This window comes from Corvus moneduloides, chromosome 21 (genome assembly GCF_009650955.1).
Source record: "Corvus moneduloides isolate bCorMon1 chromosome 21, bCorMon1.pri, whole genome shotgun sequence".
NCBI classification, from domain to species: Eukaryota; Metazoa; Chordata; class Aves; order Passeriformes; family Corvidae; genus Corvus; species Corvus moneduloides.
Window position 1 is genome coordinate 1,923,799 of NC_045496.1, and position 15,875 is coordinate 1,939,673.

At 50.8% G+C, this 15,875-nt stretch overlaps 1 protein-coding gene across 14 annotated transcripts in view; it reads right to left on the minus strand.

The window, feature by feature from the left end:
* DAB2IP (DAB2 interacting protein) overlaps positions 1 to 15,875 on the minus strand; it is a 164,031-nt gene that overhangs the window by 30,311 nt on the left and 117,845 nt on the right. For 11 of the 14 annotated variants that reach the window (XM_032130678.1, XM_032130679.1, XM_032130680.1 and 8 more), the window contains 3 exons: positions 8,906 to 9,059; positions 3,352 to 3,450; positions 646 to 1,200 (listed from right to left, as the gene is read on the minus strand). In XM_032130678.1, coding sequence (XP_031986569.1) covers positions 646 to 1,200; positions 3,352 to 3,450; positions 8,906 to 9,059 — 808 coding nt within the window. Of the gene's footprint in view, positions 1 to 645; positions 1,201 to 3,351; positions 3,451 to 8,905; positions 9,060 to 14,891; positions 14,913 to 15,326; positions 15,367 to 15,665; positions 15,783 to 15,875 lie in introns of those variants that run through there. The other 3 variants (XM_032130684.1, XM_032130685.1, XM_032130686.1) reach the window with 3 other exon arrangements.

Below are 15,875 nucleotides of genomic sequence, written 5' to 3' on the forward strand. Positions count from 1 at the left end.
TTCCCAACCAGGAAGGAGGCTCAAAGTGGTCCACAAAGGCTGAACTTCCACCATGTGCAAGTCAGTGGCATCAACCTCCAATGAGCACTGCCATGGGAGCTCCCCTAGACCCCCTTCCAAAAGCAGTAGGACAGACCCTGAAGACCAAGAGCTGATCCAGAGACATGTGTGCCTGCAGACACTTTGCTCTGGAATTTTGGAGAGGCTGCTTGCTCCCATTCAGCTCCCACTGTGCAGGGCACTCAGTGCAGAGGGAGCAGAGCACAGATCCTGCTGGGTTCCCCAGGAATACCCAGCACACACAGGCTGCTCAGCTCAGGCCAGCACTGCTTACATTCCATCCTGGAAAACTGCCTTCTTGCTTACTTTCACAACTGTGCCTGTTTATAGTACAGAGAGAGCCTGACCCCTGAGCCTCCAGAAGGAGAAAAGTGAAGGAAAGTGGCTCAGTTGGTGTCTCGTGGTCCCACCAACCTCTCTGCTAATTAAGCAACTTGTGCTGTGTGTGCTACCAACTTGTTTGCAATCAAAGAAAAACAAAGCACATTAATGATGGCCCAACGGACGAGGAGTTTTCCCAACCCAGCCCCAGAGTCTGCTTCCAATAGTGTCTGGTGGGACACTACTGATGGCAGAGGGTCCTACCTTCGCCTTGCCCGTGCTCTGCAGGATGTGCACCAGCGCCGACGCCATCTCCTCCTTGTTCTTCACGCTCAGCGAGGGCTCCAGCACCGAGCACAGCACCATGTAATTGTTGGTGATGTACTCAGCAAACTCCTTGTACATCTCCATGGGAAGGATGCTCATGCTCTGGTAGCGGGACTTGATGCGGATCATGGGCCCTGGGGACTTGCCCTTGCTGGGGTTGGGGCTCACCACTGGGTACCATTTCTCCACGAACTGCCGGCCCGTCACCGAGCTCACGGGGATGTTCACCTGCCCGATGAAGTTGGTCTTGTCCTTCTTCTTCTTCTTGTCAGTCTCTTTGTATAAGTGCACAGTAATGTTTTTGAGTGATGGGAGGTTATTAAATTCAAAGTGCTCCCCCCAAAAGACATTATCAGTTTTCAATTTACAGGTAGTTCGTGCATAAAGAACGTCATCCAGGCATAATTCACACAAGTACTTTTTCTTAGCTGGCAGGTCCTTGGCTTCAATAATCCATAACTTTAACATATTCTCTACCCTTCTGCTGTTGTCCTGAAAAAAAGATGCAAAGAAAAAAAGGTCAATAAAAAACCCCCACAAAGCCAAGCACAACAAAATGGGAGATATGAATTAATTATTTCGGATGTGCTAAATGAGCAGAGGCTTAATTACACTTTATTTTAAGGAAATACTGGCTCTCAAGAATTTGCATAATAACACTACTTATGTTAATTTTCCAAAATATCATCGTGCTCTCCATGTCTGTTGGTGCCAATTAATATAAGGAACAAGGGAGATAAAACCCCTCCAAATCATAAATGCACCATTTCCCATTCCCTGCCAAGAGGGTCTCCGAAGAATCTGAAAGAACCTCACTGGTCCTGAATGGTTCCCACAAAGCAGAAGCTGTTACAGATATCTCATAGCCTCCTCCTTTTCCAGTAGAGCTGCTCTACAGCAGCACTGAGTTCATATTTACTGTAACACAGCAACACAGAGGGACCTGAACACACACCCAGGGATCACCTCATCCACGTGGGAATGCCACCACCTATGGCAGGGAAATAACTGTAAAACCTCACCCTATTTTAGGGCAGAAGTCCAGAGCACCCAAGTTAAACACTGAGAGGAATCATGAGGGAGAGAGTCCCATGGGAGAATCATGACAATTCAGAGAGACAAATCTGCCTTGGATATTTTTTAAACAATAACAGAGCCAAGAATACTGTGGATCTTTCAGAACTCCCTCGTGATGCTGACCTCATCCTGGAAGAACATCCAGGGGCATTTGCTGCAGGAGTGGCTCCAAAGATAAAGCACTGGCAGCTGCACCACTGCTGGGATTCTGCAAAACCTGTTTTGTTTGGAAACCCCTCACTGAAACAGCAGCCACGGCCTACTCTGCTCAGCCCAGGAGTCTGGACAGGAATATTTCTGCTGGAAGTCCACAATGGGGTACTGTAGGTTCAGGAAGTACACACAGGAACTGCACAAGAACACTGAATTCCTGACAGAAATACCAAGTCAGATACTGTGAGTTTATTGTCTATGAACTCAAACAAAGATGGAAAGTCAGCCATCAGTTACTGCAGGTTTTGAGATGATGGAAACCCTTCCAAATGGATTTCCACTCACCGCTGCACCTTGAAGGCATCGTGAAATGCCCAGCCCCAACTCTCATTCCCCGGAGTTCTCTCACGCTAAGCGTGACCACACAAACCTTACACAGCTCTCTCATGTCAGGACTACCAGGAAAAGCCCTTGGAAAGCACTGGAGCCACTGAACTACACTAGAGGAACACGCTGCCAGAGGCAGAAGGCCACCTCTCCCCTCCGCTGCTCACACCCTGATATTGAAGGAAATCCTTCACCCTGACATTTGGCACTGTGCTGGGAACAACAAATTCTGAGACTGAGGGCCCCTTTAGAGCCCACCAGGCCTGGACTGAATTTGTGTGCACAGCCAGGAGGAGTTCACAGGATCCCATCATTTGTGTCTTGTCTGACCAGCAGAAAAAGACTTGGTTGAGCCCATCAGCTGTGGAATCCTGCATTAATCCTGACCAATCTTTGCAGCCAACTCCAGCACAGCAGGGAAGAAGCAGCTGTACGTTTATTTTAGGATGTACTTAGTCTTAGTGGGCCATAAAAATGCATATTGGGCATCCCTGTGTTCTAGTGAAGAGAAGGAGTTGTTCCTGTTAATCCCAGGAGATGATTTTGCACCTCAGCTGGCTGGAGAAGGGAAAGCTACATTCCACTGCTGCCTCTGGAAAATGGACATCTGAGCTCCTGCATCACTAGAGCAGACTCTGTGTCAGGAGCCGACACGTGAACTCTTCAGACTATTCAGTCTTGTGACTTTGCTGGCAGCTACCTGACATCTGTCCCATGGCTTTTGGGAGGTGAAAGTCCTATGGAAGTGGCAAATACCATCAGTAACAGCAACACTGAAGATTCTTCAGGTCTGACCAATCCTTAGCAAGAGCTGAAGCAGCATGTGCTGAGAAAAGAGGGGAAGGAATAATTGGCGCTTGTCTGTAAATATAATTGTGGAAGAAAGCAGTATGGAAAAAGGCTGACCCAGAGTGCCACTTACTCACTCCAATGACAATATGTCCCCTGCTGCTCCCATGCACTGGGATATAAAACGTAATAACGAGGAACTGAACTAGAGCAGAGGCAATTCCTCACAGCCACTACCTTGTTGGGGTGCACGGCACGCCGCAGGTTCTCCATCCATTTATCTCGCTCTGCTGCCGAACGACACGAGAAGCACTTACTTCCTGATGAAGTTGTCACCTACAGGGAAAGGAACAGGATTATGTCTTGACCAGCACACTGCAGAGTGTGGTCTGGGGGGAGAGGGGGACTTAGGGAAGATGCTAGTGGATTTTATTTTTTTTTTAAAGTAAACAGCTTTACCCAAGCATGAAGCAACAGCCCCTAAGGCTGGCAGAAAAACAGGACAACTCTGTATGTCACAGAAATAATCATAGAAGCAAATTCCAATTACTTCTTCTCTTCCACACCAGAAAACACTAGATAATGGGCCCCATGCATGTGATGCTTTAAACCACCAAGTTCCACAACTGAGAGAGTGCAAATCCTTAGATGAACTAAAGATAAATTGGAACTCTGAGTGGTTACTTGGCATTCCTCCAGGCTCAGCCCAAAGCCTGTGACAGTAACAACCCATTCCTTGTTTCCAGCAGAACATCAGGCTCAGAAAGGCTTCCCACCTTCCCCCTTTGTGTCCTGCTGCTTCTGGAGCCCTTGCTGTGAAGAAGATGGGGACAGGTCTGTACACCCCAGTCCTGGCCATGGTACAGCTCATAGCAGCTCATGGCCCAGCCAGGGGCACTCCCAGCTCACAGCAGCCATCCCCAGCTGGGGAGAACCAGGGGGGCTTCCCAACCTGGGCACGGCTGGGAAGTGCTGCTGAGCCCTCCTCTCACCTCTCATGCTTCCAGGATCATCCCAAGGGATTTTCTGCAGCATGTGTGTGACTTTGGCCATTGGGAGTTCATAGCCAGGGTTTAAAAAGCACACTCACAGCAGGGACATTTTCAGAGGTGCAAGTGCCTCTTATTCCTCATCGCCTTCCTGCTATCCCAAGGAAACTCAGCCCTGCTGAGCCCATGGAAGCACCACTGCCTGGCAGCCCAGAATGACAGGCACCAAATTTTCTTCCTATGCCCCCATGCCAAACTTCCTTGGCATCAAAGCCAATAGCTCCCTGCACCTTCTCCTCACACACAGATACTCCCCAAGCTGCCCTCCCCTCCACACCTGCTAGTCCTGACCACCAGGAATGTGGCTCCAGCTCTCTGCCCTTTGCATTTGCTTTTGTCCAGCAATATTCTCCCTGTACAGCTCTGCTGGGAGGCTGAATGGACCTGGTACTTTAAATAACTCCCCTCTGAGCTTCATTTCCGCCAGTCTCAACCTGCAGAGTTATTTGTGAGTGCTTTATCATCTCCCAGTGTTTGTGTTTACACACTGTGCACTGGGTTATCAGCTTCTGGGAGACACAATCTCCTTTAATTTCATGTATCTCCCAGAAGCCCAACCTGTTCTTACAGAAGAGCTGGCACTCGCTAAGATTTGTCATTAGCGAACCTCAGTGATAAGTTGAACACATCCCTTCCTTTGAACATAGACCAGGGCAGAATGAGAAGAGGCCTGTTCTGTCTTTATATAAAAACGCAAAGAATCTTCCAACCCTTGATATTCCAGAGGCTTTCCCCTTCAGACAGACACTCTCCCTGTCCTTGCACACTTCTATACTCTGCCTGTAAAATACATTCTGCTGAGCACAAGCTCTCCTGGAGTTCCAGGAACAGACTCTGTACTAGCAGGCACAGCAGTGCGATTTTTCCAGCATCCTTTCGCCGGAGTATTTCCAGCTTCTTCAAAATCTCCCACCACAATCCACCTTTCAGTAAACTACACCAGTAGTCCACTGGCCATTTCTCACCCAGCTTTTTGTTTAGCTCTTTGGTTTTGACGGAGTTTGGTGTACAACTGCATTTGAAAATGTTCTCGGATCTAGAGAAGGAAACTTGGAAGCTCCTCCATAAAGGAGAATTAAGATTTCTTTGGTTGCTGTTGCAAGATGATCTCTTAAAGATGAGTTCTCCTTGGTGACACACATGGATCCCACAACTGCAGAGAGGATCATGTCCAAATAAGTAACCATGTAATTCAGCTGTTCTTCTGAATCTGTTCAGTCAATGTCAGTTTTTCACCAGCTATCTGTTAGGTTGGATATCCAATGTTCTTGCCACACTTAAGTAAACACATGAATTATCATGGCCAAATTCGTCATTCAATTTGAAACCAATTATAAATTAATTAATCTTTCAAAACCTAAAAAACCTGTAACTGTCATCCTGAAGTGAGAGAAGAGGGAAATCGTGTGCCAGATATGAAGTGTGTCTTGGTCTGATGGGAGCTGAAGGTCACATCTACCATGTGTGACCAAAAATGTAATTTTCCCCAGATCTGCAATCACACCCCAGCTTTGAGTTCTGACTTAAATATCATATGGCATTAATGATCTTTATGAGATATTAATTATCTTTATAAAGAGAGTATTCTGGTCTCATCAAGATTTTGGATATGCTGGAATACTGTTAATGTACAGGATAAACTCAATTAATAAAACTCATTAATTTCTGAAATGTTACTTATTCATTATCCCCAGTCCTTGGATGGGTGATCTCTTTAGTCAGATAAAATCTTGTCTTTTTAAGACACTCTTAAGGTACAGGCTACAGGCTTCACCTGGAGGGACATGCATGGAGTAACAGGGGATGATAACTGAGCTACTGGAGGTGCTTCACTCAGTGTCCAGAGGATTTTCCAAGGCCCAGTCAGGGCTCAGCTGCACCCCCGGCCCCGCAGCAGCTCCAGGCATTCGAAGGGCCACGCGAGCAATGGCCAACGTTTGCACAGCTGGATCAAATTTAGTGCTGCTAAATTTAGCTCCACTAAATTCTCCCTTGCTGAGGCAAGGCCAGGATGAGGCAACACGCTCAGCTGTATTGGAGCAACCACAGTTTGTCTTTCCCCCAGCTGTGTCCTGGGATAGCTAAGGCATGAGCTGTGCAACAGGACAAGGCTTTGGTCTGCCAAGACCTAAGAGAGCCCCTCAGCCCTAATGGCCCTGCCTGGCCCAGGACCCCCCAAAGAGCAGGGCCAGGAACAGGCTCTGGGAGCCTGGGCTCTGAGCCTCTGGCGCTGGCTGAGATGCCCACTGTATATTTAGCACACGCAGCATGTGCAGTGGCACGGGATGATTTGCTGACGGAGGAGTCTTACAAAGAGAAAGAAGATGATGCTGAGTAATTTAAAAAAAAAAAAAAAAAAAAATCAGTGAAGGAAACAAGCAAATACTGACTGCCAAGTACTCAGCAAGTGAGAAAAAAGCAAGTTTCACAAAACTTGGTAAGCAGAAAAAGCCAAATGCAGCCTGTGGAAAAGCCCTGCCCTGGTGCTGACCGTGCTCCCTGGCAGAGCTGAGGGGAGCAGGGCCGAGCACGTCTTAATGCAGGGTGGTGGAGATAAAAGGGAGGAACAATTCCCTGCACCTTCATCCACCAGCTGCCTCCCAACGAGCCACTTGGTTGTTTTCCACTGCAGATGGCTTTGGCACCTCTCGCTTTTGTCTCCGTCTGGGTGCGCTGCCAGCTCCTCTCCGAACCCGCTCTCCTCCATCTGCAGCCGTGTCAGATCTTCCTGGCCTGCTCCCCGGGCCACGAGGCAGCTCTGGCAGGGGAGGAGCTGCGTCAGGTGAGCCCTGATGGCCACCAGCCAGCTGGGGATGGGAACAGCTCCCGAGGCACTGTCCCTGCCCGGCCACCCCACCTCTGGGAGAAGGTGGTGAAGGATTGTGCAAGGCTGGCACTGCCCAGCAACAGCTTTGCTTCTCAGCTGGAGGCAGCAGCCCTGCCTGTTCCCAACAGATCTCCCCAGGGAGCAGGTCCACAACAGCCACAACGGGCAGGGATGAGGCACCACCACCAACTGCAGCACCTTCCCAATCCACTGCACAGAAAACACCTGGGTTCCCCTCATCCCTGTGATCCTGGCAGGGCCTTCTCACTTGGCATTTCTTGGTCAGGGCTGCTTTTCCAGGACATCTGCTGAGCTCCTTTGTGTCCATCACTGGTACCTGAGTGCTGTGGGCTGTAGTCACTGCCTGGCCCCCACCAGGGATCCCCGGAGATCTGCAAACTCATTCCAGTGCTGACCTCACTCCCAGCTTGGAAGAGGCTCTCAGGAGACACGAGACCAAGGCATTGACACAAAGTGCCACTTAGCTCTCACCTCGGTCCCTCCCGCTGGAGCTTGCTGGTGAGCAGCCACCAGTGACAAATCAATGTCCCTGTTGTTTCCTGGAATTCTTCCTCTCCTCTGCAGGGTTTGCAGAACAGCAATTAACACGTTCTTTTTTTACAGTGTGACTTCTCACTTAACCCCAAAATTTTCTTCCTCCTTCCAAGTGCATAACTTGTGTAATTTCCCTCTCACTCAGCTTTCTACAAGTTCTGTTCATATCCCTCCCTCTCCTCTTGTGGGCTGAACAGAATTGGTAAACAACTCTTATATTATGGATGTCACATCTATTTTCCATCTAGCTTCATTTTATCTTTCTTGAGTGGAATGTAATAGAGGACACATAATTTACAGGACTGTTCCCCTCCTGACCCATTGCACTTGCTCAATTCCACAAAGAATGAACAGCACTGCAAAATTTATATCTCAGCCCACTAGAGAGTTTATGTTCGGGGCTATTTCTTTGTAAGGCTGTTTTCATGTTACCTGCTTATATTTTAAGAAATGGATCTTTTAACTCATTTACTTCAAAATGTGCTAATTTCAGTAAAGAAAAATATCTTCATCTTTCCAGTCTGACTGCTCTTGAACACTGACATGTGTTCTCATCCAGCCCTGCCCATCCAAGGGCAGCCTGCAGCCCTGTCGCTCCTACAGCACAATCCAAGCATGGATACACCATTTACCCACTTCTCTGTGTCCAAGCACAAGCAGGTGTTACCTTCTCTTCACAGAAACACAAACATTCACCACCTTATTACAGTAAGAAAACCATTTCCCAGTTCTGTACCTAGCCACTGCCACAAGCAATAACACTTTGCCATCCACAATTCAGGACAAATGATTCCCAAGATATACTGCATTGAATTATCCAGCTACAGCCTGGGTTGTGCATGTCCTACTCCCTCCTGCTAGCACAGACCTTACCACATGCCATAACAGATGTCAAAGTAATCTCAAATACTCACAGATTTTTCTATTTACCCAAACAAGGGAAGCTTCAGTTTTCTAGACAAAGTCCTCCACACTCCCACTGACAGCAGCAGGCTGGCTCTGTGACCACATGTATGTCTTTGGGAACACTGAGTAGGGATTAGCACTTTCCAATATCTCTATGAACATAAACTGTAGGAGCATAAACAAATTTATGCTCTGCTGATACCCAGCCCTAAGCAGTGCAGCACCTGTGCCAGCAGCTCTGCTGCGACAGCGCTTACAAGGAGCTCATTGCTCTGATTGTGTGGATATGATCCTCCTTGGAAAGATGGGAGCAATTTTCTGCCTATGAAATGGTTTCTGTGTAGCAATTCTGAGCAGCAATGTTTGGTAACAGCCAGACCCCAGATGCCAGCCCACACCTGGCTCCCCAGCCGGCCCCACGGCACAGCAGGAACAGCCCCGCACAGCTCCTTACCTCAAAGCAGTAGTCTTGGCCCAGGATGCTACTGTGGACTGGCTTGATGACCACTTCCTCCTCCATACTGAGATCCAGAGCCTCAACAGCACTACTGGGACTGAGCAAGGACTCGTGGGAGCGCGATTCTTTCAGCCTCGGCATTAGATGGGATCTGGAGGAAAAATGTTAACTGTATCAGTGGATGCTCTCCTTCCCAGAGAAATTTGTTAGCGACATCCGTTAGCAACAACTGCCCAATATTCCCAGGAATGTTTTGTCATGAAATAACTAAGGGCCCTGAAAAACAGGGTCTGCTACACTGTCCCATTTATAATTTTTACTCTAAAGGTTCCATGACAGTCACTATGAGCAATAAAACATTTTTTCCCAACTCCAATGCAGTCAAGAGTCAATTATTTAGAGGTTTGCACACTGTGGGTCTCTGAACAACTGAATCAAACTCTAAATGGCCACCACATGTGCTGAGGGAGACTTCCCAGGTGTGGTGTGTTCCTAAACGAGACTTCCCAGGTGTGGTGTGTTCCTAAACGAGACTTCCCAGGTGTGGGGTATTCCTAAACGAGACTTCCCAGGTGTGGGGTGTTCCTAAACGAGACTTCCCAGGTGTGGGGTGTTCCTAAACGAGACTTCCCAGGTGTGGGGTATTCCTAAACGAGACTTCCCAGGTGTGGGGTGTTCCTAAACGAGACTTCCCAGGTGTGGGGTGTTGCAGGGTGGGTGCATTGGAGCCAAGCTGGCCCCAGCACCCACTGCTGCCTCATCAGCACCACCAGGTCTGCAGCACCTGGTGCTGAGCTCTGATGGTGCCAGAACCTCACCGAAACACCCCTGTGTAGATTCACACTCTGTCACCAACAACCCTTGGGCTCGTATGCTCTCTCTGATTGTCACACGCATCCCTGGGATGGGGACAGTGTGGAAAATAAGGCTGTGATAGCCCTATTGATTGATCTAAATGCTCTGGAGTCCCACTGGCAGCATTTAGCAGCGGGGAGCCCACAGACAGCGAGCAGAGCACCATTTTTGAGACAGCCAATACAATCAATGGTGCTGTAACTCTTAAAGCAAAACCAGAGAGCTCAAGGGGTGAAAAAAAAAAAAAAAAAGAAAGATAGTTAAGTACTCCCAGGGAAAACACAGCAAACCCATAAAGTGGCAAGGGAAAAAATAACTTGAGAGCAAAGGGAGCAGCTGCCTTCTCTATAGCCTGCACCATGTCAGATGTTCCTACGCCAGAGCTCTGATCCCGGTAACTCTGACCTTTAAAACCTCTGGCAAGCACTTTGGGGGCTCCCAAAGAGACCAAGGGTCCCTGTCCACAAAGGGAGTGTGACGCCTTCTCCAAAGGCATAGAAGGACAGCAATAAGGGGGTTTGTCATATTCTCAGCATAGTCTTTCATGAGCCAAACAACAATGCTCCCAGTATACTCCCAGCTTGCTCTGATGTGTGCGTCGAGTTTTGTTGTTCTCCAGAATAAAGCTGACCAAAACAGAGAGAAATGTCAACAGTGCATGCAAAATTCATCACTTCCAGTGAATCACACGCCAGGCTGGATCCAGAAAACAGCCCAAGGAGATTCTCAGACAAACAGCAGCAGCAGATAGACAGGTGCTTCTCTAGATTTGCCATTAAGATTCAGGCCATGGATGAAGCCCCAGATGATAACGGAACCGCCTGTGGCTGGTTCCCTGCCTGAGCTGCTCCGTGCACAGCTCTGAGTGCCAGGGCCACCCCTCCTCACCAGGGGACACGCTGGGGAGGGCTCTGGGACACTTCCCTGCACCTACTGGGGCGCCAGCCAGGACCAGCTGTGGTGACATCAGTAAAACATCTGCAGAACAGCCACCAGCACAGGGTTTCTGAGGGGACAACCCCCAGCCCTCAGGTGCTGAAAGCCCTGTTGGGGTTGGCACAGCCCTGTGCTGGATCAGGAGCCCCGGGTTCCCAGCAAAGGCTCTCCATGCCATTAGCCATCCTCTCAACTGCCCACTCACCCCACATCTCTGTGGTGAGTAAATTGATCTTTAGGAACCCAGCACAGTCATTTCCCAGTACTTTGTGGCAATTTTACACTATTTTCACAGAAAAGGGTCCCTATCCTTTTCCTCTGAATGATACTGTAAATTAACTCTAATACAGGCAGACAGATCAAGTTACCTCTGGATGCTGAGTGCAGAACTAATATCCAGCAGCTCAAGAACTGACAATACAGACTGCTCACCCAGCCCAGGCAAGCCCAGAATCGAGGCATTTATGGACTCTTATGTCCACATTTTACAGATGAAATTAGAAAAGGTAAATAACCAATCTGAGACTTGCATTCTTGTGTAGACAAATATAAATACTGATAAAATAAACCCACAACTCAGTACATTACTGAGCTGCATCGCTTCATGCTGGCCTAAGAATTTTTCTAAAAATTAAAACAAAACAAATCTATTTTTCATTTAAAACTACTGCAGCTGGATGGCCACGGGTGGGAGTGCAGATGTGCAATACAAAGAATTACCAAGGGGGAGTTTCTCAGGACATACTACACTCTCACCAGATTCAGCAAATGTGTATTTCTATCCCTCCATGCTCTGCTGAATGCCTCTGGGAATCCTAAAATGAACAGGACTCTTTTAGGGAGGTTATTTGTCAGGTCCTTGCCTCAGCAGGACCTGCTCCCACGACATCTCTCACTCCTGAGCGCCCGCTTGGATCCAGCCCAGGTCAGCAGCAGCCACATTTCTCACCAGATGCTGCTCTGTGCAGGGCGAGTGCTGCAGGTCTCAAACCAGCCCTAAAACCCAGCATCTGTCTGTGTATCAAGAGCTAAGTGGGGAGATGTCATTAATTAGAGCTGTTGGAAATCTCAGCAGCAGGGATGAGGATCTCTCTGCCACAGCAGCCCTGGCAGGGCAGGACGAGCAGAGCCCTCTCCCAGGGCTCTGTCCCATCTCTGTTCCACCCTCCCATCTCCAAAGGGCACAAGGTCCTTTCACTTTAATCCCTGTTCCAGGGCAGAGAGCACTCGCGTCCCTCGGTGACACGGCATTTGTGGCAGGAGCCCATTCACTGAGAAACGTTTGCCAGTCCCCATCGCTGCTCCCACAGACTTCCCCTTGTACCAGCAGTAAGAAAAGGCCAAAGCTGCTTTCCTGAGCCCGAGAGCAGCACCCACAGTGACTGGGACACCTGAGTCCCTGCAGACCTGTGCTGTTCCATGAGCCATCCCCAACAGCCAAACGCACCTGGAACACCATTTGCTGATGGTTATCACACACTTCCAAGATGACAGAGGTACTCTGTTCACATTCATCCCCCCACCATCACTCTGAAGATGCTGCCTGTGGGGCCATCTGATCTCTTGCTCCAATAACTCACTGCATATTCCAGGTCCTGTCCTGGTTTACATCAGCTGATCTAATTCCAATCCTACACCTTTGTTTTAATACGCTGGGAACGGCCAGCTGCCCAGAGCCATCTCACAGCGGGAACCCTCTTTCCAAACAGCACATTTAGTTCTTTTTGCCAAGGGCCTTTTTTTAATCCCTTTCTACTTGCTTAAAGTTCAGTTGAAATGAAGGGGGGAGAAAAAAATCTCATAAAAGACCACATTAGTTCTAAAGAGAAATAACATTACTGCTACCGGCACTGACCTGGCAAGTCCTGCGGAGCAGCAGCCAGTCTCTGGTTATTAAAGAAAGAGCTCTGCTGCCCAAGAGCAATGAGAGAGGATTGTTGTGCTAAATAATAAAAGTCATAAAACGTTACCACGTGAAGGGATGTATCCCCTCTGCCTCCACAGCCACTCGAGTATCACCAAATCCAACCAGGACCACATGCACTGCAGGGAAGACTTGGAAAAACAAGCATGGAGGGACAATCCATCCTCTCCTCACCCAACTCCAGGGCTGGATTTTAAGCAATGGAGGCAGCAAACAGTGCTGCAAACAGGCAACTCTGTCAGTCCTCATTTCAGAGCCTCACCTGCTTGAAACCACCTGGCTGCTGCTCCTGTGGTTTTATGATGCAAACGTTCCTGATTTTTCTCAAGAGACAGAAACAAACAGGGAACCTGGTGGGTGGCTGCATAGGGATGGAGCAGACACAAAACCTAACACTGAAACATGGGAGTTAAAAATGAAGAGCCTTTCTTAAATCTCCTGCTATTCTGCTCTGAACCCACTGGGGAATTCTGAAGGAAGTCCAGGTCCTAAGACGTCCCATTGACATCAGCTGCAGAGCTGGCAGTGTGCATGCTTCCCCAGTGTCAGAGGGATTTGATCTCCCAAATTACAGGTTTGACTCTGTGACACGTCTCCTGGCCAGGAAAGATTCCCTGTGTGCAGCTTTTTGAGGCTGACAGTTCTTTTCTGTGCCCAGCAGTGAGCTGGTTCTTTAGGGCAGCCCTGACCCCCTCCCCAGCACTCGCCCGTTGCAGGGGGTCCTCCGTGCCCAAGCGCAGCCGAGCAGCCTGGCAGATCCACATGCAGCATAGACAGAATCTAAATCTGTCTCCAGCCCGGGGATTAGGGGTTTGTTATGACTGAGTACAAAGTGCACAACTCCAGTAAATTGATTTGCAACATCAGATGGGAGAAGGATTTTAGCAGTCGCAGATGGGAGTAAATCACCCACCATCCTCTGCCAGCTCCATCTGGGAGCTCTGCCCTGTGCCACTGTCCCTCCTGAGCCTCACTGCTGCTGGTTTGCTCTGGGACCACGCTCTGCAGAGCCCAGACTGCTCTGATTTGCTTCCCACTCTCCTCCACAGCAGCTCTCCCCAGGTTTCAGCAGCGCCTGAGTGACCCCCCCGCCGGGGACCAACTTCCCGCTGACCTCGCGACCAGTGCTGGGAGTTCTCATCCCTTCCTCCCCTGTGCCTCATCCTGCTTCAATGTAACAAATAAATACGAAAGCGATGTTGTGGGAATAACCACCACCAACAGCACACAAGAGAACTCGCAGGCTTCCAGAAGATGAGGAATGTTTTTTTTCCTGTAGGAGAGGACGTGGGGATGAAGTCTCAGCACGCAGCAGCAAACCCTTCTCCATGTTCTGCTACCCGGAACTTTCTCCTGCCGTTCCCTGAAGTCCAGCTGCTGATCTCTGCCTGGGAAACACTGCTCAGCACACTCACGATGGGAACCCGGCATTACAGGTTGCCCTCACTAACGTAACACCTTCCCTGAGCAACACAAAGGACATGTAATTAAACTTATTAATGCCTGCCCTTGTTTTTAGACTGTTCTCAGTTTCAACCGGCAGCAGGATAAATTACATTCAAAAGGACTCTGTCAGCTTATACCAGATTCCAAATGTTGTTTTTGCCAGAGCAAACCTGAAGGATGATTTTAACCTGTGACATTCACCCGAGTGTGGGTATTAATAATGTGCCACTGCAAAGTTTGTCAGGGGCAGCCTGCAAGCCCAGCACAGGACAACCAGCAAGGACACCGATGGCATTTGTGACATGCAAGAGGAGAGGAACTGCAAAAGCAAGGAAAGGGCATCAGAAGCAGGATGCAAAAGGTGATCAGAAATATACCTGAACTTCAGTCATCAAAAATGTTTTCAAGGAGCTCCTTCCCCATAAGCAGAATGGCATTAACATGTCACTTTTAACAGAAATCAACACTTACATTAAAAAAACCCCTTTTATCACATCAGCCTAAACCAGCCTTAATAGTACCAGATCTGGGGACATCTGATGCAAACAGCAGTGACAGATCCAACACTCTAATTTGGAGCCCGAGCCACAGCACAGCCCTGGGAACAAGTCATTCCCACAGCACCAGCCTTTGGAGCGAGCAGGGACCGTAGGGCCTCAAAAAACACCTGGGGCGCGTCCATGACAGCAGAAGCAAAACCGGGACGCAGGGACCGAGCCAGAGCCCCCCTGCTCCCTGCCAGCACTCACGGGAGAACTCCCGGGGTGCTCCCATCTTCCACGGGGGGAGCAGGGTGGGGATAAAGGGTTTGATTTCTATCACCTAAATTTTGCGTAACATCAGTCTGGAGGCGGAATCTGGACAAGGCGGCGAAGGCGAGGCAGGATGTGTCCTCCTGGTCCAACCACACGGAAATGGAGCCGCAAGGCCCATCTCCACAGCGCGGCTGCCGAGCCCGGCCACGGATGATGAAACGCCGCCAAGGATGAAAACAAACCGCGAACGCACGGAACGAGGGACGGAGCGCGGGCGCGCATCCCCGGGCCGGGCCGGACCGGCCGGGAGCGGCTGTCAGCGCCCGTCCCTCCAGCGCGGCGGCCTCCGCGCCCCGGCCCCGCTGCGCCCCCGGCCCGCTCCGGCCGCCGCCCCGCCCGGCCCCGCCGCTCCGCTCCGGGCGCTGTGCGGGACCCGCCGGTCGGGGCGCGGAGTTGGCGCTGCCCGCGCACCCCGGGCACGGCCGCGCAGCCCCGCACTCACCTGCAGGGCCCGGCCCCCGCCGCGCCGCCGCCGCGCCGCCGCCCCGCTCGGGCTGGGCCATGCCGCGCTCCCGCCGCCGCCGCCGCGGGCGGGGACCCCCGGCCCCGCCGCCCCCGGCCCCCGCCCCGGGCCGGCCCCGCCGCCGCTCCGCCCCGCCGCGGCCCATTGGCTGCGCTGTAGCTGGGCAGAGCGCCCCGGGCCCGCCGGCCCCGGAGCGCGGGCTCGGCTCGGGGGGCAGCGGGCGCGCCTCGCTCTCCGCCGCGGCCGGGGGTCTCCCCCTCTCGCCCTCCCGTCGCTGCCCAGCAGCGCCCCGTGCCCCGCGGTCCCCAAGCCGCTCACCCCTCGCCTCATCCCGCCTGTCCCGCCCGTCGCTCTCATTCTGTTGTGATAAACCGGGGAAAAGCGCAGCTCTCCGGGAGCCCGTGTCGTGCGTCGGCTGCCCTGGGCACCCCTGTCCCCGCCGCGTCCTCCGGCCCGGCACCGGGAGGGGAGGGACGGCGCCGCCCGCCCGCCTGTCCTTGCCCTCGGCCGCGCACCGCATTCCTTTCC